Source organism: Eschrichtius robustus, chromosome 15, assembly GCF_028021215.1.
Source record: "Eschrichtius robustus isolate mEscRob2 chromosome 15, mEscRob2.pri, whole genome shotgun sequence".
In the NCBI taxonomy this organism is placed as follows: domain Eukaryota; kingdom Metazoa; phylum Chordata; class Mammalia; order Artiodactyla; family Eschrichtiidae; genus Eschrichtius; species Eschrichtius robustus.
The window spans coordinates 30,703,525-30,728,915 of record NC_090838.1 but is presented as its reverse complement, the minus strand read 5'-3'; the positions used below and the strand labels follow the sequence as shown (position 1 = coordinate 30,728,915).

Here is a 25,391-nt window from a genome sequence, read left to right as displayed (position 1 = left end):
TACCGCTCTGGAAAGTCAAGGCCCCCTGGAGGATCGCTCTTTGGGCCAGGATTTCCATTCAACCTGAGAGTCCCGGGGCTGGGGTCGGGCCCAGAGAGCCCGACTCTCCAGGGTTCCAGTCCCCTCCCCAGGCCGAACGTGCGGGCTGGGACCTTACGACCGGAAAACACCGCCCTTTCCTGTCGCCTACTCATTCCCCAGGCCGAAGACTCGAGGAGGAAGAGACGGAGACGGATTAAGAAAATTAATTAACCGGGTCCACGTTCGGCCTCCGGGCGAAGGGGCTGGGCGCGCAGCGGGCGCAGGTGCCGCCCAGGGCTGAATTTTACGCTCCCGGGCCAGCCGCAGCGCCACTTGCGCCCCGTCGCTCGTCCGGCGGCGGCCGCCACCCGCTTGCCCCAGCTTTAGGCAGATCTCTTTTAGGGACCCCGCGGGAGAGGAAACGCCTCCCCCCTGGACTGGAAAAACCTGCGGCGTCGGCTGTTCGCTTGCCCCTGCTCAGCCAGCAGCCCCTAGCGTCTCCGGTGCGCGAAATCCACTCTCCGGGTTTTGGCGGCAGCTCCAAGGGGATCAGGCTGGAAACTGTCAGAACACGACCCTCCCCCCTCCCAACCAGGGCTTCGAGTGGCCCGGGGGCCCGAGGCCGGGCCGGAGCGGCGCGGTCAGGTGGCTTCTCTTCCCCGAGGGCCCCCCGGCCGCCGCGCCGGAGCCTTGCGGGCTAGATCGGATCGTTGGGACGGAGAGGTGGGCACACAAGGTTTAGTACAGGTGTCCGGGGTGCGGGCGGAGTCCCTTTGTCCTCGGGCACCCTGGAGCTAGCACCCCGGCTCCCTCTTCGAACCGAGCGTCCCGAGACCTTTCTTTGTGCCGAGGGAGCGGAACGCAGCTTCTCGCAGGGAAGCCGCATCCCTGGGGGTGGCGCTGGGGCGGTAACGATGAAAATCCATTGTCCTTTGGGGGCCCGCAGGACGAGCCGCGGGTGAACCCGGTCCGCCCGCTCCGGGCCGGGGCTCAGGTACAGCGGCTAGAAGGGTCTGCCTGCGGCCCCCGCCCTCCGCCCCGCCCTGACCCGCCCCGCGCGCCGCCGGCCCCGCCCCGCGCCGCCCCGCCTCGCGCCGCCCCGCCCTTCGCAGGTTCAGTCCCGGAGGGCGGCTACGGAGCGCTCAGTCTAGCTTGCACCTTCTCTCCCGGCTGCAGCCCGAGAGGGCGGGGAGCGCAGCGGTGGGGCCCGAGCTGGGGGCGAGTCCGGAGACCCCGGCCTTGGGCGCCTTCACGCCGTCTCGGAGCGCATAATGCTGTGAGCAGGCGCCGCGCCGGCCGACCTGGCTGGATCTGCGCGTGGCGAGCAGGGACTGCGTGCGCCTTCGGGAACTGCGGCGCCCGGCCCCGGGGTCAGCGGCTGGGATCCTTGGCGCCGCTGGTGAGTTGCTGCCTGCCCACGGCTCCTTCTCTGCGCGTGTGTGAGTATGTCCAAACCGGCGGCCGTGGCCGCTTCCGGCGTGCGCGGGGGGCTAGGCTTGGAAATGCACAGGGAGCGGGGATACCTAGGGCATCCCCTTCCAGCTGGTGTCCAACGGACCAAAGGGGACACAAAGCAAACTGGGAGGGGTGCGAGCGGCACGACCAGATCGCAGAGCTCCACCGCTTGTGCCCACCACTTTTCAGGGTGAGGCTGCGCGGCTACACTGCACCCTCCGAGCTATTGACAGCCATTCTGGGCGCGTACTGCGTTTTTCCATCTGAGAACAAGCCGCACATGGCTACCGCTCCCCTCCCTCCGTGGATTGGCATCAGGGCTGCACAGGGTGCACGGTGCAGATCTGAGGTGGCAATACCCGCTGGGTGCCCTCTCCACACTTGACGAGGGGCATTGTGCCTGGGGCTCCAACCTGCAGATCTGGCAGTCGATTTTTTTTTTTTTTTTTTTTGGACGGTGGTTTCTGAACAACCGAAGTGTTTTCAATATTTTTTTCCCCTTTCTCCTTGAAACTAAGTGTCTTGACAAGTATCGGACATGTGAGGACGAATGGATCTGGCCATTTTTTCGTTATGGATTATTATACTCCATCCCCCTCTCGACTTCGGGAGGCATGTGTTTCATCTTATAAATAGAAAGTAGCATATTTTTTGGCAGGACCTCCTTTATACTGTACAGTCTGAGAGGTCAGTTTAAAAATAAATATGCACTTGAATGTTACATTACCGAGAGCCAGGCTGTGGCTGGGACAAGCTGCGTGGACAGCAGCATCAAAGCCGGGAGCGCAGCTGTGCTGAAAGGAGTAAAAGCCCCAGAGTGCAGCCCAAGCTGACAGTCAAGTAATTACATTTTGTTTAAAAAAAAAAAGAAGTGAGTGAATTAAAATGAGGGCGGGAATAGGAATGTCAGAAGGGTATTGCAACATGAATCTTTCCAGACCTGGTGTATTTGGGGGAGTCGCCGCTGATGCGTGCTAGGTGGTGGGGTGGGAGGTGCTGGGTAAGGGGAGGGAATTTATGAGTGTGTTAGGGAGACAAAGGTTTCCTCCCCATCCCCAGCTCTTAGGCTTCACAGTAGTATCCTGGAGTTTCTTGGGGGTGCTGCCTTTAAAAAAGAACACAAATCAGGAGAGCAGCAGATTTGAATAGGAAAGCCTTTCTTGGGGACTTCCCAGGGAAGCACGCGGAGACAAAAGGCTCACCTAGAAGCCCTGATGATGCCCCAGGGGTATCCCTAAGGCAATTTAAAAGACTCCTATAACCTTGTAACTTCGAAAAGGTCTTTCATCTAACGACCAGGAAATGCAGCTTCTTTTCTGGACAGTTCCAGAGATTCTCTCTTTGATACCAGCTAAGATCTGTTATGAGCTCCTGTGACAGTTAAGAATGAGCTACACAGGTATGTTTTCAGATTAGATTGAAACACTCAGAGATAAGTTAGGGCAGTTGTGAAATGTTTGGCATTGTCACACGTGAAATTAATGATAAAGACTAATAGTCAAAGAACCAAGGAATGGTTGAGAGTTCTTCATTAAGTCTCCTAAAGAATGTAGGTTTCCCAAAAGGCATCACTCATTGAATAAAACACTCAGTACCAGCCTCTGGGCTGACAGATAAGAACATTAGAGGAGAAATTTGGAAGCCTTTCTGGATCCATGGCAGTTCCTGTTTTCCACTGGTTATCATCTGCAAGAGATTTACATTATGAATTCCATGATTGGAACATGGTGCTATGACTGTGGCAGCAGCTACAGACATGAAATAAGATGAGCTCCCCCTTCCCTTAAGATCTGAGCAGTGAAATTGGTTTGTATCTCAATGGAACATGTAAAGACAGCCAGAGTAATGAGTGTTGCACATTTTTTTGCTTTTTATTGTAAATTTAAACGTGGTGCAATATGAATAAATACAATGCCATAAAAATCATTGCAGAACTGTTTACATGAGCTGGTTTGTCCTACCTGCTATCCAGCTTTTCCTTTAAAGTGGTGTTTTATGTCCAACATGTTCACAAAAGCTGCCCTTTTTCCCTGCTAAAATTCGTGGTGTTCAACAGCATTGGGGATAAAGTTGTTTTAACCTACATCACCGAAAGACTTTTACCAGGCCATAAATTTTTCACAAGCTCTTTGCCCAGCAGCCATAACATTTATCCAGAGAGTAGGCTTCCAATTCATAACCTGAAAAACCTCTAGGAAGACTGCTCTGATTTTTTTTTTTTTTTTAATTATGAAAATTCTTGCTTTCAGTCTGATTTTATTTAGGCCGGGCCTAATTTCTTTCTAACCAGAATCCTGTGTACCTGTTTATTCACTGATGGAATAAAAACTTAAATCTATTTTTTAAATGCAGTATGTTTGCTAGAGAGCAAGGACAGTATAGTCATTTGAAACTACTAGATTAAGCCAGCCACAAAATCTTTACCAAGCACCGAAGCCAAATAATTCTCCTAATATATCCCACTGTTCCGTGAATTTGTATGTCAAAGGTACTTCCTACATGGAGCCTGCCCTAAGTGCCAAGCCCTGTTCTTAGCCCTTTACCTTGAGTCACTCATTTATTTCTAATAATCACTCTATGAAGAAGGCACTGTTAATATCCCCATTTTACAGGTGTGGAAAGACCTCTTACATAATTTGTCCCAAATTACACAGTAAGGAACATACCTAAACATGCATATGCAATTTAGCAACCCAGTATGTGCATGAATGAATGGCTAATTTTCCACAAAGATCAGCATCTTCTGCTTAAGGAGATGGGGAAAAAACCCTGAGGTTAAGAGCCTCTGAGGCAGGCTGTCTAGGTTCATATCTTGGCCCTGGCACTTAATACTTGTGTGACTTGGGGCAAATTACGTAGCCTGTGTACCTCAGTTTATCAGTTACAAAATGAGGATAATATTACTCTGAGGATTAAATGAGTTAAAAAAGAACACACTCAGAACAGGCCAGGTCCAGAGTAGACCCAATAAAAAGTTGATGCTTTCATTATTGCTTTTGTTGTTTCCCTAGGTGCTTAATACTAGTTGTCTCATTTAATATTCACAACTGCTCTTTGAGGTCGATAGTATTGTTCTTATTTTCCAGATGAGAACACAGGCTCAGAAAGGTTTAGTAACTTGGCCATGGTCACACAGCTAAGTAAGTAGCAGAATCAGGTTTGAACTCAGGTCTGTTTGACCTTATGCTAAATAAATACCCCACCCTCACCAACAGAGAGGAAGGCCAGGGAAGCTATTAAATCTGACTCTTTTAAGGGTTTTTGGCCTCTGACAGAGAACGCATTTCGCAGTACACTGTATCTCACAGTACCACTGCCCAAAGGAAGGTGACAGTAATTGCCAGCCTTTGGGAATACCATGTGAATTATTTTATTTATTGAAGATAGTTCAACTCACAAGTATGGCCAGTAGTCATCTGCAGTGGATCCAGCATCAAACTGCTAGCGGTAACCTGAACAGTTGAATTTATACCATAAACAAAGAGATTTACTAGGAATATCAGGACCCAAACATGAAGTGGAGTGTAGCGTGTGGAACACATCCTTACTTTGAAGTTCTAGAGGTCAGGGTGTTGCAGGGTCCAGTAACCGATCTGGATGGTCACCTCCTTGAGACTGGTGACCACATCCATGGTGCCTGGCCCTACAGTCCCTGGCACTCGTGATGTTGCCCCAAGAGGAGCTAAAGCAAGATGCAGGAACCACGAGCAAGGCGTGCTGGAAGGTTCTGTCCTTGGCAGAAGTCGGGCCTCATTACAGTTCTAAGTTCTGCACATGCCCCAGACCCTGCCAGATAACCTTCTGGTGTGAAAGATAGAGCAAGGAGGCCTTTGAAACCTAGAGGGGTGCCCCGGATAACCCAAGGGGCCTGCCTGGCCTCCACGCCTTTGATACTGTGGTTTTGTGATGAGCTGTGGGAGGCTGCTCAGACTGAAGTAGGGGTTCTGGAAAGGATGTCTTGGCTTGAAATAACCCAAGTTGTCTCAAAACCAAGGGCAATAGCGTTAGGGCTGTTCACCTCTATTTGGAATCTCCCCTTTTCCTGCCCCCATCCTTTCAAGGTTACAAACCAAAACAGCATCCCACAAACCAGAATAAATAATATCAGTAGCCAGATAGTTCTACAGCAACAGTCAGGTATGTTCTTTCCTTTAGAAAAAGATGCCTTCCTTGGCCTTAATGTACTTCTTGAGTGCCCGGATTCACCCAGTCTCATAGTGATGACTGAGTTCGACAGTACCTCTGGTGGAAGAGCAGTTTTTTTAAATTAAAGCATACAGTTTTATAATACAAATCATATTGATATTAGAAAGTTTGCTATTTCTGAATAGCCAAGAAAACTGATGAGTTTAAGGGCTGATGGGTTCAAATTAGTATTTTCTTGATCAAGTCATGAATTAATAGTAGAATCCTTGAACCTCAAATTTAAAATTTTTTAAAACCTGGATTTTCAGTGGTTTGGGTTTTATTTGCATATTTGAGAAAGTCACCATTAACCTTCTAGCCTTTGATTCTTTGTTAAGAGTGTTACAGAGATCACACACCTGCAGTTAGCTAATACAGCACCACCTCATGTGAACTCTGAGACAGGAATAGCATCAGAAGAGGATTCTTTGGGAAACCAGTCTGATGAAGGTCCCTCCCTGCAGGACTTTTCAGAGCATTGAATGTCACTGGTACAGTGAATCTCCACACGGAGATAGTGTCTATCAAATCACTTTGCCCACAGAGCAGCTGCCAGGACTAGTCTAGCAAGAAACACTTTGGGAACCATCGAGCCAGAGGCAGACACCACCCGCTGTAGCCTGCCCTACAGAGCTGAAGGAACTCAAGAACCTTTCAGAGAACCACAGGGTGTACAGGGCCAGAGACACAGGAACACACTAGAAGATGCTAGCAAACACCCCGCCATTCTACTATTTGATAAAACTCATGCAGAATTAAGTGGAGACAATCACAGAGGGATTGGAGATCAGAAAACATAGGTTCTGGTCTTAGCTCTGACCCAGGTTGTGGAACTGTGACCTCTCGGGGTCTTATTCTCATCTCTAAGATGAGGCTTTTGGTTCTAGATGATTTCAGATCATCTCTAGCTCTAGAATCCAGTGAGCCAGGATCAGTGACACCTATTAGCACAGCAGTCTTACTACTATACTAATATGTAAAAAAACCCTGTGCTGAAAAACAGACCTAGTGCAAATCCGGGCAGGGCAGCCCAAGCCAGCGTGGAGGGCAGAGAACTTCAAAGTCAGGCCTCTATTTAGACAGCTTACACATTTGGGAATCCGTCATGTTCTGGTGACAACTTGAAGTTCATATTTGTAGACGCATCATGCCAATGATAGATGACTGTGTGTTTAGTTGAAAAAGACCCGTTCTGTTCAAATCCATTATAATCATTTAGGCTACACACAACTTTTTAAACAAGCAAAGGCATTTTTAGGTGAAATGTGGCTTTGCCATTTCAGAATATATGTGAATTCTTTCCCTTTTATTTTTTAAACTTTTTTTTTTTTTTTGGCCAAGGAGCAGTTCAGACACGTAACATTGATTTTTAACACAGCAGGAGATAGGGTTCTAAGCCCTTGACTGGCCAGCTATGTCACAAGGCGAATCCTTGCCCATCTCTGGGTAGGTTCTGTCTGTGAAGATGTCGATGGGGAAGGATGGGGGTGCAGAGGAAGCCGGTGGAAGTTCTCCAAGCTCTCTCCTGGCTCTAAACAGCTGTGATTCTGTTTTTCTGTGTTTGTTTTTTTCTTGCATCTGAGGCATTTTCCATAGTGTCTTGTACCTTCTCCTATTTTAACACTGATTGTGTTTAAATGATCATTTGTTGACCCTTGTGGCTGCCTAGACTACTGGCTCTTTTGAGAGTAGGGACTGAACCTAGGTTAGCTTGGCATTCATCTTTTTTACAATAGGACTTAATGAAAAAATGGGCAATCTAGTCCTACCTGTGTTATCTTCTCTTAGCATTGCTAAGCCAGAAATCCTTTTCAGTTACCCAAGCTTAAGTCTGACCATAGTAAAATTATTCCTTCCCAGGCTACCAAATGTTCAAATTCAAAAGGAGGTACCTCCAGTCCTTTGGTTTTGGTGATAATGATCATCCAAGGTACTCTGAAAATCAGGCCACCACCAGAACTTCCTCAAAGTCTTCTCGGCCGGGCTGTTGCAACCTCCACTGAGGCTTTCTCCTGCCCAGGTGTGACTGTGGTGGCTCGGTACCATGTGTCCACTTACAGCACAGACTGGGCAGTCCCGGTGCTGGAAGGATGAGGGTTGTTGTTTCCTAATGCTCACCTAGACCTCTCAGCCACGCCTGCATGAGCCATTCATCATTGGTGTGCTTACTGATCATTTGTCTCTATGCTGGGACGTAGGTTCTGTGAGCACATCATTGCTGTAGCCTCGGTTCCCAGAATAGTGCCTGGCACTCAGTAGGTCCTTATTAGATGTTTGTTGTTGAATGGACATTGTGGAAGGTGAATGACTAGCCAGGGACTGGATGAAGTCACATGGAAGGCTCTCTCCAAAGCCTGCTGCTCGCTGACTGAATCAGCTCAAGCCACATGTCCCACTGTGCACGGCATAGCACCAAACTGGAAACTCTTTTCCTGCTCTCAGATGACTTCAGAGTGAAATGTTTTCCAAACTAATGTTGATTTTTGGCCTCACATAAGTTTTAGAAGTTTATGCTCGTGGGTGGATTTTGTTCTGTATTCCTCTTAAGTCCTTAAGCTGTGGGCTCACCTGACAGGGCAGGTAGTGCCACTGCCGACATATCTCAGGGGCAGCATGGGGAGTAAAACAGTGACTTCTTCCCAATTCCAGTTTTTTCGCAGAATGAGGAATTATACAGTTGGCTGTCTGTATCCGTGGGTTCTGCATCTGCAGACTCAGCCAACAGCGGATCAGAAACATTGGGGGGAAATAAAAGTTCCAAAAGCAAACCTGAATTTGCTGTACACTAGCAACTATTTCTACTTTGTATGTGTTGTCTCCTGCTAAGAAGACACCGTTACTATCTCCACTCTACAGATGAGCAAGCTGAGGCTTGCAGAGAAAGTCATTGGCATTGCTTTGTACCCTTAATTTAATATCAGGAAAGACGAGAAAAGATAATGAAAATTTTATAAGCTAGTAAAAAGTATTTGGATTCTAAGGATAGTCTTAACTTCATTACAAAGCATTATGTTTTTTTCTTAAAATTCCCTAGAAGCTAGAACCCTAACATCCGTTTTCTTTATTAAGTATAAATAAATCTCAAACACAAATCTATGATTCTGTTACCTGTCTGTGTGTACATGAAGCTTACATGCACATACTGGGGGCTGCATACTTGAAATGAGGAACACAGACTAGCGGGTATCTCCCCAAACTCCTCTCCCAGTGCAGGAATGCTCTCCCTCCCCTCTGGAATTCCTATTACAGTCTCAGGCTCAGCTGGAAAACTTCCTTTGATGGGCCTTTCCCATTCTTTAAGCTGATTAACTCAAGTTGGTCAGACTTCTTCCCGTCCAGCCCCACCTGGCCTCTCCTTGAACCTTAATCACACACCTAATTCTTTTCTTGGGATGGTACTGATTCCCTCTCACCTGACAGCTCACCAAATATTTAAAGAAAATAACTGTATGCCCTTAAATTTTTCTTCATCTGCCCAATCATTGGCTGTAATTTTCCTAACTCAAAGGAGTTCTCAAGGCTGGAGGAATTGCCCTTGGAGATAAAGGATACATGTACATGTAAAGAAGTTAGCTCCATGTCCTGTTGACAGAATTATTCTCTAATTAAGCTGGAGGTAAGAATCCCAGTTGTTCACAGGGCAGACACAAACCATTTTAGCCCCATCTGCAATCATATATTGGTGACTGCCAGAGACATTTTAAGAAGAAAATGGATATGGTTATTTTGGCAATTAGAATGGTTCCCCTCCTTAGCACTGTATTTCAGTAGATGTTCTGCTTTTTCATTTGGGATAAAGATGCTTTGTGCTTGCATAGCACTCTATGAAGATTTTCACACTCAGCTCTTGTAATCACCTGAGAGATAGACGGGTTTGGGGTGATTATCCCATTTACACAGGAGGTAACTGGCCCCCATATGGTGTGGAGTTGTAAAAGAATCCTATAGGGCTGGCTCAAAGTTTCACCCAGTTCTTTCCTCCCCTAAGGCCTAGAATAGCAGTGAGAGCTCTATCTACTGTTTTGCTTGCCCATGGGTTCATTCATTTAATAGGTGTTTTTTTTTTTTTTTAAGTACTTGATCTGTGCTAGTTATACACTGATATTAAAACAATCTTTTTCTGTAGAATGTCCATTATACAGTTTCTTGCAAGTTCCCTTGTATATCTTGGGCTAAATAATCCAAGTTTCCCCTTAATCCATTTCCTTTTGAAAGGAGAGGTCAGGCGAGCAAGCTCATTGTTTCTCCTGGGCCTCATTCTTTAAGATTGGCTTAAATGTAACTAGTAAGTCTGCATTCCGGGAAGTGTATTGTCAGATCTTTCTAGAGTCTTGCCTGTCTCTCTAAGACTCTATTTGCACATGGCAGTCATGGATGGAAGTCTTTTCCCTTTGAAATAGCATGTCAACAAATATTTTTTGCCTTAATCTCAACAATCTGTATGAGCCTGTAGAATTACTGTGGCTCACATTGATAAGCTGTTAAATTCTTACCCTGCACGGATAGAGAAAGGAAAAGAAAGAAACCCTTTGCCACAAGAAAATAGATGACAGCTCCTTGCTACATGATTTTTTTAGATTTATTTTATTTTCCTGTAGGAGTCACAGAAAGACTCAGATTGCATTTTCAGCAGGGCGGGCAGGGTTGAAGAGGAAAGATGGCAAGGCAATCTCAAACTTTCTCATTTGTTCATTTAACAAACGTTTGTTCAGTACCAGCCGTGAATTAAATATAGTCTGTCCCCAAGAGAAGGCAGCCTAGTGGAGGAGACATTAGTAATTGCAGTATTGTGTGAGAGCTGGTGGGTTTGAGGTATAAAACGGTAGTACAGGCCTTGAGGACCGGCTAGACGTGTAGCTGCAGGGTTGGGCGAGACCCTGATCGCTAAAGTGGGCCTCACAGGCTATCATATCTCCAGGCTGTAAGGGTGGGCCTGCCACTCAGGGTTAAGGGAGCATTCTAGATGGTGCATTCTGATAGAGATTGGAACATAAAGTGGAAGGAGATGAGGCTGAAGGCAAGGAGACAGGTGGGAAGGCAAATGCCCTTGTGCAAGGGATCGTGAAAGCTACAAGTGAGGCTGGGGCATGAGGCAGTAGGATGGACAAGAGGAGACAAATAACAGGACTTGATGTGGAGAATGAGGCAGGGCGAGGAGTCGGGGGCGACAACTGGGTTTTGGATTTGGGTGACTTCCTGCCATTTACCGAGAGGGAAAAGTACAGGAGGCCTATGCTGAGGAGCTGGCAAGAGGAGGAAAGATGGCAGATTCCATCAGGGATAAGTTGAATGGGAAGTACCTGAAGGAAGCAACAGAGAAAGAAAGGTCTGAAAGACTAGGGAAGAAAAGTCCAGCGCTTCTTTCTGTGAAGGACCAGTGTTTTTTAGTGTTTTGTTTCTTTGTTTCAATTTCCAATGGATTGTATAGGATACCTGGCACAATGAGTAGCTGCTTGGACCACACCCAGTTTCCATGCAGACCTGAACATACACAGCTCCCAAACTTGCCAAGAGTCTGACCAATGAGAAAAATCCACAGATCCGCATGCTTGGTTATGTCATAAAGTTTCTAGAAGCTTACTTTCAATTTCTTTCCTTATCTCATCATGGACTGGCCTAGTCCACAGATCCACTTTGAGCAGCACTGGTCTAGACTAAGGTATATACGGGCTGAAGACACGGATTTGGAAGTTAGCATTAGAGGTAGTTGAGGCCAAGGACAGGGGTGTGATTGCTGGGAGATTGTTGAGGGCTGGGCCATGGACAACCACCATCCAACCCCCCGTGAAAATGCCAATGTCTAAGGCAGGGGTTCAAACTTTTCCCGTAAAGCATCAGTTTAGTGTTTTAGGTTTCGATGGCCACATACAGCCTGTCACAGCGACTCAACTCTGACCTTGTCATTTGAAAGCAGCTCTACCAGGGTTTCCAGTCCTCAGCACTACAGGGAACGGGGGCCGGAAAATTCTTTGCTGTGGGGGCAGTGTCCTGTGCGTCGTAGAATGTTCATTTAGCCGTGCCTCTGACCTCTGTCTACTAGATGCCAGTAGATGCCACCACCCCCAGTCATGAGAATCAAAATTATGTCTAGACATTGCCAAATGTCACCGGCGGGGGTTGGGGGGGGGGGAATGGGACAGAATCACCCTCAGTTGAGAACTACTGAGCTGAAGGTAGTACATAAAAAAATGAGCACTGGTGTGTTCCAATAAAACTTTATTTACAAAAACAGACACGGGATTGGATTTGACCCACCTACCATAATTTGCAGACCCTTGATCTAAGGGATAGGGCATAGGGAAAACTAAAAGGGCTTATTCAATAAAATTTAAGGGCCTCTTGTGTTTGCAGCCCAAGAGGAGGCTCTGTAAGTGATCCAGCGTCAAGAAGAGACTGTTAACAACAGCGGCTCCTTTTTTATAGCAACTTTGCCTACCTTATTCTTACTGAGCTTATTACCTACCAGAAGATATCAGACACAAAATCACAAAATCAGAGAACAGGAAAGAAAACAAATATAAGCTCTTTAGGAGCCCTAAGAAAACCTCCAAGCAAGGCAGTAATGAGCCTGGATTGCGTGAGGTGAGTTTGAGAATTTCTCCAGGAAGGAAGTGACTGAAGCAGGTCTTGGAGGATGTTATGAATAGTGGTTGATGGTAAAGAGGTGGGAGGACAATTCACGTAAGGAACACAGGTTTCTTAGTTTCAGAAAGTCAGGAGGGAAGTCACATGTCAATAGCAAGGGAAGGGAGCCATTGTCCCAGCGAAAGCCTTGTGGGTGTACAAGGCGCCCCGATGCATGGCCACGATGCATGTGTTTCCTCTGGGAAAATAATTAACAGCACTTAACGCTTTTTTCTAAGAACAGGATTTTTTTTTTTTTCTCCTTGAGACTCAGGGGCTTTTATTTCCTCAAATTTTTAATCTCTTAGCTTTTATTTCACATGAAGTCAAATCCCTTTTGAGATTCTTTGACAAGGGCAAAAATACTGAAAATTCCTAGTGAGTTGGAGAGGCTGGTATCTGGGACCATTTTATTCATTCTTAGTTAATGACAAGGTCAAGTTATCATCTCTGCCTCTCATTGATGTTGAGAACATAGTGTATCATTTCCTCTTGGTGCTGTCAGATTTCAGGACAGATAGCCTGGAATAGACATTCCCATTCTCAACCCACTTCCACGGCAGTCGTCACGTTAGTTATCAAATCAGTGGTTAAAAGCACAGACTCTGGAGTCCAGCCATAGCTGAAATCCTGGCTCCTCCATGTTTTGGCTGATGGGTCTAAGACATGGGCTTAATCTAAGACTCGTTCCCAAGAGGTGTGTTCTAATACTCACCTGTCTGGCCCACAGCATGCACTCTAGCCACCGCTATTCACATATGTAAATTCTTTAGAGAACTCGGCATTTCAAATTTGCTACTTTCTAGAGGCATCCCTTGTAGACTTGGACTGGGGGATGGTTGCTGAGAGCAAAGCAACTCCTCTCTCATGATGGAAGGTCTAGCAGGGGTTAGGGATTTAAATAACACTTCTTAATTTGTTCACTGTGTGCCACGTGTTGTGGTTGACAAAAAAGATAAATAAGACCCAGCTCATACTCACAGAAAAGCTCTCAGCCTAGTCAGAAGGGATATTCATTCATGCATTCAACAAATATTTGTGTACAGATATTTATGTACAAATAACACAGGGGGGTTTGCCGTGGAAGTAGGTAGAGAATGCACTGGCCACTGCCAGGTTCCAAACATACCCAGTGTTGGTGTGATGCAGAGGAGCCAAGTTTCAGCCCATGCAACGAGTGTGGATGATTGTCAAGGGCCCTAGCAGGATGGGAGGATGGCATGGAAATCCCTATCTGTCCCTTCATCCTGTTAGGGAAGTAAGAGTAGTCAAGAGACCTAAATTAGATGTGCTCTGAAGACAAAGGATGAAGAACACCATACCATATGTAGTATGAGTCAAGTGACCATAGTCTGAATTTCTGGACACCTGTCAAACCTGTTTGGATCACTTGATATTCCTATTGCCATAGTTGGAGTTTTCATAGAATAGTTACTGACTTAAATATTAGGGGTTTTTTTCTTTTTATTTTTTTGGTGAGCAACTAAGCAACTTTACAAGTTATTTGATTTGAGCTGAGTTTTCAGATTTGAGCCAATTCCCGGCTGAATGTTGCTGACAGCTTCAGGGTGAGATTCTCATCCTGTATTGATATTGTCCTTGCAGCTTCACAAACCAAGTCAGATCCATTAGTTCTAGAAGCATGGGAGCAGTTCACAGGAATGGTCTTATTTGATTCATATCCACCAGCTAGAGCATCTGCCTTGGTCCTTCTGCCCAGCCCTGAGGCTGAGTCCCTTGTAAAACTTGTCATGGTAAATGAGCCAGGCCCTTCTCCTGCCTCGTTATAACTGCCAGGGCTCCACATCCGTCTGGAGTCCTCCTCAATAACTCATTTTAATAGGGAGAAAGGTCGAAATGGCCTCTCTTCAAAAGTGCACGGTTGGTACTTTGAGGTGGATGTTCTGTCTTCCAATTTTGCTTCTAAAAACCCTTTCAAACAGTACAATTAGATCCTATAAATGTGAGGAGTGTATGCACATTAGCAGTGAGTCTCCCATATGGCATTTGTGGGTCTCTATATAATCAGGGTTGTAAAAGAAAAATAAATACAAGCTGTAGCTGAATCATAAACGAGAAGTCCATTTATAAATAATTGAGGGTTGAGATGTAGCATAGACTTTCTGAGTGGGTCTATAAAATAGTCTGCTCAGTCTGGCTATAAGTTCATTTGCAATGACAGCCAGGCGGCTGGGAACTAAACTAATGGCGTTTTATAGCCTTGCAGCATATAGCTATGTCCTCAGTTCAGATAATATGGTGAGAGGATAAGAATCTAAAAATAGAAAAGGCATCTTTTTATCTTCTCGTGGGTGGAGTAAAACAGACTAAAAATATGAAAAGCATCCCTTCAGGATGCCGTTTACCATGGTATTCTCTGGTTACATTTATTTCTGTCTTAGATTTTCATGTAAGTTCAATGTTGAATCTCTAGTAGTATGATTTTTTTTTTCTCCTTGAATTTTAAAATTCTTTGATCCAGAGACGCACTCCTACAGAGGTTTGCAAAAGGATTGGCATGAGTGCCCTCATCGTCATAATATTTTAGTATTTCTGATACAGAAGGTTGTCTGGTCATCCCTATATTAGTAATAACTGCTGTCTTCAAATGGAAAGTCTGCTAGGAAAAGTCTGTGAGTGTTTTTTATGGGTGAGTGTGATGTGGAGCCATAAGGAAATGAGCAGTGATAGTTTTCCCCTGTGGGAGACTCAAAATGAATAGGGACGAGACCCCACCCACTGTGCACATCTCAGACGCTCAGAGGCAAGGCCGCTGCCCGGTGACATCCTCCGTGCATGCCCGGTACACTGCCCCCTTCCCACAGCAACCCATTCCATCTTGCCAGAACCCTGGGTTCTCCCTTAGAGGATCCAAAAGCTGTTTCCCTGTAGCTTCTGCTTTTGTAGCCCTAGGGCCTCTCGTACTGAACGAGTTAATCCCTTTTCCATCGCAGTTCAGTGAATCCTTCGGATCCCTAAAGATTCATTTTCCCTCAGTATTTGAGTTTTCTTTAAGCTGCTCCACCTCACCTTCTCACATGTCCTGACGGAGTCCCTTCGTCTCCCTGTTGGACTCCTGGGAACCTGTAGGAACATGTTCCAGGTCACCTTTATCCCTTTAAAGTGTGAAGCCCAGGGTGAAATACACTTTTCCAGGGCTCATCGCGGTGGAATTGTCTCCCCTATGCTGGCAACGGAGAGCAATACCCCAAAGATGGTTGTGGGTGTAAGGGGTGGCGGGTTCTTGGCCACGCTACCGTCCTTCCCTGGGACTGTTGCCTCAGGCACACAGGAGGAATAACCAAGTATTTTTGCTTGGGGCCCAGATGGTGCAGCGGTGCTGCATCTGGGTGCTAGGAAGAAGGGCATGCTGATTCAACACTGAGACAAAGCGAAAAGTGATCGGAAGTTAGGGGGTCTTGGAAGGATGTGACAACTAAGCAAGAAAGGGGAAGTCCAGTGCAGACTCACTTCCTGCAAGTTGAAGAAAGGAAAAGGCCCACAGGTCCCCCAGGACAGCCACACGCACACATGCCTCCCCCCACCTGCCCTGTTTTTATGCATGCGTGTTTTAGATTAACATTGCAACCTATTGTGCAGGATGCAAGAAATTTTTTATCCTCTCTGTCCCCTAAGAATTAATCTAAAAACAATTAGTAGACAAACCAAACATTCCTTTCTTAAAATAAATGGAATTTTAAAAAATCTCAACCCCTTTGTTCTTTTCAGAGCCCTGTGAGTTGCCAGTACTGTCAACTCTGGTCATCCAGGGACTGATTTTTCAGTGTGTGACTTTTTCATAACCCTTTGCTTTTCTCCCCCACCTCCTGGCTGCTGCCCTGTTTTGGTCTTTTCAGCATCATTCTCTTTACCAAAAGGATGATAAGGAAATGAAGGGAAGGGTGGCCACTTCAGTTTTTTTCTTCATTGAATTATTATTGCTGTGTTGATTTCTCTTGTTAACACTGTCACGTATGCTTAAATCAGTCACATGTAAGAAACTGGAATTGTCCAGCCTGGTACAGGAATGACCACCTGACGCTGCCTTTCTTATCAAAACCATGCCTTCAACTTCCTCCTGAGTCCTTTTGTGTCTTGGAACCCTTGAGCTTCTCACAAGTTCCTGTGAGTGGGGGTCTGTGCCTTTGCAGCTGGACTTCTCGCCCACACATCTGCCGGACATCCTCTCTAACCTTGATAGACGGTGACAGGCGACTTACTGGGGAGTTGAACCCTTCTGTTGACCAATCTCTCCTCTCTGGTGCCCAGGAGCTGGAACCTTTGTTTTCAGAGGAATCTATAATTTCCAAGATGAATATTACCTCAAATGTCATCTAAGTGGGGGAAGAGGAGCAAACAGTGATCTAAGAACTTCCGGAGAAAGGGATTAGCAATCTTGGAGAGTTCAGATTTCAGGGTCAAGGGCAGGGTTTTGAGAAAGGTCTACACATAGGATGGTTTCTTTTTCTCTCTTTCTTTCTTTCCTTCCTTTCTCCCTCCAGTCCTTCATCCCTTCCTCCCTTTCTTCCTTCCTCTCTTTCAAAGACGGTGGGAGTGGAGGAATGATGGCAATGTAGGAAAGCTGGAGAGCAGGAGAGTCCCAAGTGTGGAGAGTTATTGATTGGTGGTAGAGTCCTGACCGATACGCAAAGGCTGGAAATGCTCTGCATTTGGATCATGGGACACCCAGGAGGGCTGGCTCTCCAGTTCTAGTCAGGCCTGTAAGCCCTTCTGGTTTAGCTCTTCCTGTCTTCTTCTCCCGCTTCCTCCTCCTGGGTGTCCACCTGACTCAGGCTCTCCCTCTGATTCATCCCTTGCTCTGTCTGCTACCACGTGGGTCAGCCACCAGCAGCCTCCAGGAGCCCAAGTCTCCTTTTCAGAAAATGGTGAGGAGGAACGGGATTTCGTGTTGTGGCCTTTAGGACCATTCCACCATAAAATGCTCATCTGCGTCACCACCACCTCTCAGAGAAGGAGCTATACCCCTGAGCCCCAGCACCTCCACCTGCCTGTGCTTCCCTCCACATGGGTACCCTGCCACCCACACTTTCCCCAGCATCCTGGGTCTCTTCCCTCTTCTCATTTCCTTCTGACGAAAAACCTTCTCTTCTGAGACCTTTTCCATCCTACAAATACAGACTGGTGGAGCCTCTTCGGTGAAGGCCTGATCACCACAGAAAGGAACGATCTGTCCCTTTGACAAGCTCAGGTGAGATGAGGCTCAGCCCTCTCGTGAGGCCTTCCACCTTAGATTTTGGCTTTTGAACCCACTTTCCCGTCGTAATGTTTGCATTATGATCAGTGACTCATGGGTTTGGTATACTTTTTAGGACCTACGTATAAAATTGTCTCCGCAGGAAAGTGCAATCTGAGCCCGAAACAACCCTCGTACTTATTTTTTTAAAATAGCTAATTCATTCATGTGGTTCAGAAATCCAAAATCATGAAAGGATGTACAGTGAAAAGTTTCTCTTCCACCCTTATCCCCTTCCATCTACTTCCTCTCCCCGTGGGCACCTCACCATTATTTCCTGTGTATGCTTCCAGAGAAAGCTAATCTACATACAAGCCAGTACAGATGTTATCTACACACTTTTGCACCTCTCTTTTTTTTCCTTTGAAGATATACGTCTTTGAAGCTCTTTCTATATCAGCATATAAAGAGCTGCTTCATCCTTTTCTAGGCCTGTGTAATATTCATTTGTACAGATGCACCTTAATTTGTATAACCAGTCCTCTAAAGGTGGACAGTTAGGTTGTTTCCAAATTTTTTTTTTTTGGCCGTACCGCGTAGCTTGTGGAATCTTAGTTCCCCGACCAGGGATTGAACCCAGGCCCCCAGCAGTGAAAGCTCCATGTCCTAACCACTGGACCACCAGGGAATTCTCAGTTGTTTCCAACTCTTGGCTGTTATAAACTATGCTGGACTGACAACACTGTATATGTATTATTTCCTTATTTCCCGTATACGTAAATTGGATAAATCTCTGTTAAGTGGAATTCCGGGGCCTAAGGGATGTGATTTGTAGTTTTCATAGATACTGCCTTCCATGGAGGTTGGACCTGTGCATGCTTCCCCACCCTTATCAGCCCATCGTGTTGTCACATATTTGTATCTTAAAGAGGCTTTGGAAGGAACCCCCTTCATCATTTGGGAACTGACTGACTTCCCAAGGAGTGTGCTCCTTAAATGGCAAGACCCCAATGTCTGAAGCCCACGCCCAGCCACTTGGCTTCGTGCCTAGTAGCCGTGCGGCCTTGGCAAAGCCTGTGCCTCGATGCTTCGTCAGTAAAATGGGGGTGTTAACGTGGGTTCTTGTGAGTGAGCTAGAACACACCGAAGGCTGGAACAGTGCCTAGCACATAGAGACGTTCTCAATAAACATTTCTTGTCATATGACGTGTTGGTGGTTCCCAGGAGATGCACACATACCCTCTCCAGGACCAGGCACTTTGTTCCCAGTGAAGAAACCGCCCTGCAGTTTCCTGCTTTAGCAACAGCAGAAAAGTTGTTGAGCAGTCAGCCTGGGGCATGGCTGTCCACTGACTGATAAGCCAAGGAGCCCAGAACATTCAGAAAGCAGAAAGGAAGGGAGGAAGCAGTCAGGGTAAAGTCAGGGTATTGGATTGTCTCTCCCAGGATCAAGCATGGTTGCCCCTGAGCTGGAGGAGGAAGGATAACAGATAAGATAGATGGATGGGTCAGAGCTCTCAGATATTTCACCAGCACCATGTCACAAACATCAACTTGTCTAAAGTTGTAAAACTGACATTTTTGCACCAAATTCCTGTTTTGTGGGTTTTTTTCCTTAAACTTCCAATGAATTGGAGGGCTCTTAGCCCTGGCACACAATAGAAATTCAATACAAATTACTGTTTCCAAAGTCCTAGAAGCCTCCATCCCTGTCATGCAGTAAATACTATGTAAATATTTGTAGAAAGAAAGAAAAATGCCTTTTAAGGTATCTCCCTTCTTTTCCCACTCTTGAGAATCTACTGCCTACAGCTTATCTAGCCTCTGCTCACCAACCCTTTTCTTACTTTTTTCTTTGTTTTTTTGTTGCTTGTCTCCCACCTTTGCACCCACTCCACTGACATAAAACCCAGCTTCTACCAGGTCGAGCAAGCCTCTGCCGAGGGGCCTGCAGGGCCCGTGGCCATGGCTGTGGCCAGGCGGGGACTGAGGACTGGGCCTTCCAAGTGAAGCAGGCATACCCTCTACCTTTTCTCCTCACTTTTGCTCCCCAATATCCCCAGTCGCTGTACAGGTAAAGGGTGAATGTGAGTGACCCAGTCAGAGGAGCAGAGAAGCACTCTGGCTGCATCTTCGTGCTATTTTTGTTTTTCTAAAGAATCTGAAATGAATGCCATGCCTTGGTTCTGGCCTTGCATAACCCTGGCTCCACCAGCTGACCACATGCAGCCCTCGCATGCCTTGGAGTTGCAGTGGACACACTGTATCTTTCCATGGCAGCTGCCCTCCTGGCCTTGTGTGCTGAGGACACGGCTCCAGTGGGCAGCTGTTCTTCGGGGCTGCCCCCCACCTTCTGCAGGCCCAGCGCCCTAGCTGCTTCTGCAGGCGGTCATCATACTGTGCCTAGAGGGGCAGGGAGGCGACACAAGGCACCCTGGGTGGCAGGGGCCCTGGGCTGTTGTGCACTTAGAGGGGAAGGACATTGATGTTTCAGCAGGAAGACCCAGGGCTTCCACTTCTGTTACTATTACAAGACCCAAATTAGAGTTAAAACGATGAGAATGTCAGACTCATAAGCATGTCTTCCCAGGCTAGGGTTCCCCATCTACTCACTTGGTATCAAGCGTCTCTTTTAGTAACATGGTATCTCTGTGCCTTCCTAATCTGAAATGGGGAGGCCGACCCACCGGGCACCTTCGGGGAGTGTGTGGTCTTATCTGGCAGCTTCCAGGGTAGCCTGCTCTGGGTGCAAACCCTGAGGCCACCTCGGCCTCCTCCCCACTCCCAGAGCCAGGGTAGGGTGGTCTCTCCAGCTCATCCTTCTCTGCCTTCTCAGGCCTGGGCGCCCGCACACTTCCCAAGCAGAGCCACTTGTTACCCGGCTGGAGCACAGTCCTCGCCATCTGCCACAGGCAAATGAATTTAAAACTCTTGCTGAAAGGAAAGAAATATGGGGCAGATGTAGACGGCCTCCAGCTGCTACAAAGCAAACGTGGCTCTCAAGCCACCATCTAACCCAGCCCTCGGAATATTTACTTATTTATTTGCTCTGAGGCCAGGGGGAGGAGAGCCCAAAATGGGAGAGGTCACAGCAGAGCCATTTTAGGAATTCCCACAGTGGCGAAGGTTTTAGCTTCTCCACGTCAGCTGATGTGACTGAAGAGTTGGAGGATTATTTTCAAGAGATGAAGAGGTTCTCATCTGTAAGATGAGAGCCCCAAACCTTCTTGTAGCCCATCACTTCTAATTGTGTCCTATAGCATGTGCAGGGAGAGTGTGTTAGCTTTCTACGCGAGTAACAAATTACAAACGTAGTGGCTTACAGCCCTACCTGTGTTCTGTCTCACAGTGTCTGCAGGTCAGAGGTCCAGGCAGGGCTTAGATGCATAGTCGCATCAGGCTGTAAACCAGGGGTCAGAGTTATGGTCTCATCGGAGGCTCAACTGGGAAAAGATCCACTTCCAGGTTCCCCCAGGTTGCTGGCAGAATTCATTTCCATATGCCCTCTCTCAGTGGCTTACTTTTTCAAAACCAGTAAAGGGAGCCTCCCTCCAGTCTGCTAAGACGGAATCTTTTATAATGTAACCTAATCAGGGCTGTGACATCCCATCACCTTGCTTAGAAGCAACTCGCAGTTTCCGCCCACAAAGGCATTAACACCAGGCGGCCACTTACTCAGAACCCTGCCTACCACAGGGAAAGGATACAAGCTTATCAGCAAATGTTTCAAAAGTATTCTCAAGTGAAGACCCAACCTATTATGTATGATCACACTTTTTTCTTGGAAAAAGAAGCAGTTTTGTTCTTTTCCTTCCATTTCAGAATGTTGCCAAATCCTGAATTTTTTTTTTTTGCTTTTCACAATCTTTTTTTTTTTTTTTTTTTTATTGGAGTATAATTGATTAACAGTGTTGTGTTAGGTTCAGGTGTACAGCAAAGTGATTCAGTTATACATATATATGTATCTATTCTTTTTCAAATTCTTTTCCCATTTAGGTTAAAATCCTGAAATTTTTGACAGCCCCATTCTCTCTGCCACAGCTTGATTCCAGCTCCAACTTCCATAATGGCTTTATGTTCCTGAGAAAGGGTGTTCCTTTTTTTTGACTTCCGAATCTCAGTTTTCTCACTGTAAGAACGCATTTTCACTGAGATTTTGTTGGACACTAGCTTCACTGTCACTTAGTAAATGATATTTCCAGCTCCTTTCCGTATAGGACTTCATTGTTTTGCATTAATTTTATTTATATAAAGAAGTCAATCAACAACAAAATCTTCTTCGTCTTGCTAGTGTGAACGCCAAAGCAAGAGAGAAAATATATTTTAAAACAAATTCAGTTGTGTCTAAGGAGCTGAAATCACTCTGCTCATGTGCTGAGAGCAGTTCTTATAACAGAGGAAAAGGACTAAAATCTCAGACGTATCCAGAAAATTGTGTCCATGACCATGTTTAAAAAGTGCTGATGTCATACATTTGGGTTTTTTAATCTCTCTTTCTCTCCCTTTTTTCTTTTTTCCCCTGAAGTAAGATTAGTGGACCCTTGTTAAGATCAAAGTTTTTATCCTGCTTAATGGAGAGAAACAAAACAAAGTTTGGCTTCAGATGGGAACTGGTCCTGCCATTATTTACAGGCTCTTGAAAAAGTGAGAAAGTGTAAAAGTCAGGCCCAAGTGATCCCTGAAGGGTCAGCTAATTATAACCTGCTTTGGTTTCTCTTCCAGGTTTCTCCATGCTGTGGAAGGGACTGGCGGATGTAACCGGCTCTCCAGAAAGCCCTGCTTGGCTGTAAGTCCAGGAAGGCCTCTTAGACCTCCATCTCGTTTCAGAGCCACTTGTGAAGCTACTTGAGAAAAATGATGTGACAGTTCCTACCAAAAAGGATACTGGGAAACCTATAACATCTGTGAAGAAAGTCGCCCTTTTTCCCTTTTGCAAAATCGACATCCTCAAACTCCAAAATGCCAGCCAAGACCCCAATTTACCTGAAAGCTGCCAATAACAAGAAAGGAAAGAAATTTAAACTGAGGGACATCTTGTCTCCGGATATGATCAGCCCTCCCCTTGGAGACTTCCGCCACACCATTCACATCGGCAAAGAGGGCCAGCACGACGTCTTTGGAGACATTTCCTTTCTTCAAGGCAACTATGAGCTTCTACCTGGAAACCAGGAGAAAGCACGCATGGGCCAGTTCCCTGGGCATAACGAGTTCTTCCGGGCCAACAGTACCTCCGACTCCATGTTCACAGAAACGCCCTCCCCGGTGCTCAAAAACGCCATCTCCCTCCCAACCATCGGAGGGTCCCAAGCACTCATGTTGCCCTTGTTGTCACCGGTGACATTCAGTTCCAAACAGGAGTCCTTAGGGCCGGGAAAGCTGCCCCGGCTTAGCTGTGAGCCGGTCATGGAGGAGAAGGCTCCGGAGGAAAGCGGCCTGTTGGAGAACGGGACGGTCCACCAGGGGGACGTCTCGTGGGGGTCCAGCGGGTCCGCATCCCAGTCCAGCCAGGGCAGGGGCAGCCACTCCTCCAGCCTCTCCGAACAGTATCCCGACTGGGCGGCCGAGGACATGTTTGACCATTCCGCCCCGTGCGAGCTCGTCAAGGAAAAGACTAAATCAGAGGAGTCCCTCTCTGATCTCACGGGTTCCCTCCTCTCCCTGCAGCTCGATCTTGGGCCCTCATTTCTGGATGAGGTGCTGAATGTCATGGATAAAAATAAGTAACAGGACACCGCCGGCTCTTTTCCTTTGGGGTAAAAGGTATCAAAAAACAGAACAAAACAAAACTAACCACAAAGAGAAGAGCTTCGCTGGCTATACTTGCTGTCATGTGATGGGTTTCCTAAAATAACTTTCCTACAAAATATTTTTTTACCTGGTATGCCCTGTTTGCAAAAACAGTGAAAAACAAAAAAACCTATCCTGGCAAAGAGAGGAAGTGAGTCAGAACCCATTTTCGGCGGGCATTGCTGATGTACAGCTCACATTTTTTGTTTTCAGACACATAAGAAATCTGGCTTGGCCAGGACTGGCACTACTTATGAAGGGCTGTGCCAGTCACATTAAGGACCTTTACAGTACTCTGGCATTTTCTGAGCAAGAGGAAGTCAAAATTTATTTAACACCCACACCTTTTTTCTAGACTCTTTTCTATATTATATCGTTTGGGCTCACCATAGCAAATTCTTCAGTGTTAAAACTTTTCTCTGTTTTCACATTTGAACAACTTTATGGGTTTCGGGGATTTGCTTGTAGCTCTTATATATCCCTATATATTATATCTATATTGCGAAATTTTGACTGTCAGCTACATGTTGGTAAGACACAAGCAAAGTATTACTGTAACTAAGTTATTTTTAAAGTTAAAATATATTTTTATGTGCCTTTGGCTCTTTATTGCAGAGTCTACATTTTATAGGTACTACATCAAATATGGTCATTTGACTTTCCATTGGGATTCCATTCTAAGCTGTGTATGTCTATGTTTGGAAAAATGTATTCATACTTAGCTTTACTTTCTTTTTCTTCATCTGTTATCATACTTTTCACAGCAGCCAACAATGGATTGTAAAGTGTAAAGGCACAGGTTACTCACAATGCTTCTGCAGAGACTGTGGGCTACACCACATAATGTTATTTGGAAATATGGGTATTTTAGTACAGTACATACTTGCATTACATAGGTACTTCATACAACACAATAAAGAGTAAATGTTAAAATCAACTTGCTTGGTTATAGTAATAAACAAAAACATAAGACAGTAATTATATTTTCTTTAAGTCCAGGGCTAGAAAAATTGCTTCTGTAAAGTGTACATGAGCCTTTAAAATAAGGTAAGAGGTGACTTCCACCCACTCAGTAATTTTGATTATTGCCCAAAGGTTTGAGATTCTAAAAATAAGGCCCCTCAATTTTAGGAAAAATGAACATGGGAGATGAGATTTTTTTTTTAACGTCAGCACTGATGCCAACTTCTCAAAAACTCATTTCTGTGAATCTCCTCCCTTACTTTAACACGGCAGACTCATGCAACCCCAGCCCCGTCCCTACAGGACAGATGCTTCCATGTGGCAGGTGCCATATAGACAAGATTAAGGAGGCCAAAAAAGAGGGCAGCAGAGCACCTTGCCCCCAAGAAGACAGAGATGCCTTGAGGATGTTGGTTAAGGAAACGGGAACAGGAAATGTACACACCGATTCCTGTCCTGTTGTCAACACCCCTTCCCCCTCAAAGACAAACACTTGCACGCAAAAACTTTCATTTCTCCTTGAAATATATCCCTGGGACTTCCCTGGTGGCGCAGTGGTTAAGAATCCACCTGCCAATGCAGGGGACACAGGTTCGAGTCCTGGTCCAGGAACATCCCACATGCTGTGGAGCAACGAAGCCCGTGCGCCACAACTACTCAGCCTGCGCTCTAGAGCCCGTGAGCCACGACTACTGAAGCCCATGTGCCTAGAGCCCGTGCTCCGCAACAAGAGAAGCCACCGCAATGAGAAGCCCATGCACCACAACGAAGAGTAGCCCCCACTCGCCGCAACTAGAGAAAGCCCGTGCACGGCAAAGACCCAACGCAGCCAAAAATAAATGTATTAATTTACATTAAAAAAAAGAATATCCCTGAAATGACTGCCTCCTCCAAACGTTTCAATGATATTCTCACCACGTCTGGAGCTGCTGCAATTCCATCATCTGGTTAGCTGAAATAACCTGAGCTGCGGGTGAAACGCAGTTAGGATGACTTGAAGTAGAAAGAGGCAACAAGCTCCCTTAGAGCACTGAGTTCCTGCCTTAATTCCCCAGTTGTATTTCTGTCCCACAATTTTACAGTGTTGTTCTTCTGCGAGACACCCACTTACAGTTAACAGTTCCAAATAGCCTCTTCTAAATCTTGAGAATGAAGAAGAGTC

At 46.1% G+C, this 25,391-nt stretch overlaps 1 protein-coding gene across 3 annotated transcripts; it reads left to right on the top strand.

Moving 5' to 3' along the window:
- The first annotated feature begins 218 nt into the window (after nt 1-218).
- CDC42EP3 (CDC42 effector protein 3) lies at nt 219-24,203 on the top strand. Of its 3 annotated transcripts, none has more exons than XM_068564288.1 (2): nt 219-744; nt 22,202-24,203. In XM_068564288.1, exon 2 carries the CDS (start codon nt 22,439-22,441, stop codon nt 23,201-23,203), a length of 765 nt encoding a protein of 254 aa, XP_068420389.1. In that variant the 5' UTR covers nt 219-744; nt 22,202-22,438; the 3' UTR covers nt 23,204-24,203. The 3 variants fall into 3 exon arrangements, with proteins under 3 accessions (XP_068420389.1, XP_068420388.1, XP_068420387.1); XM_068564287.1 differs by lacking the exon at nt 219-744 and adding an exon at nt 1,123-1,420; XM_068564286.1 differs by lacking the exon at nt 219-744 and adding an exon at nt 1,123-1,460.
- Nucleotides 24,204-25,391: the final 1,188 nt, after the last annotated feature.

Bases quoted from the DNA above. Each gene is read 5' to 3' on its own strand.
- CDC42EP3 (XM_068564288.1), top strand. From the start codon at position 22,439: ATGCCAGCCAAGACCCCAATTTACCTGAAAGCTGCCAATAACAAGAAA.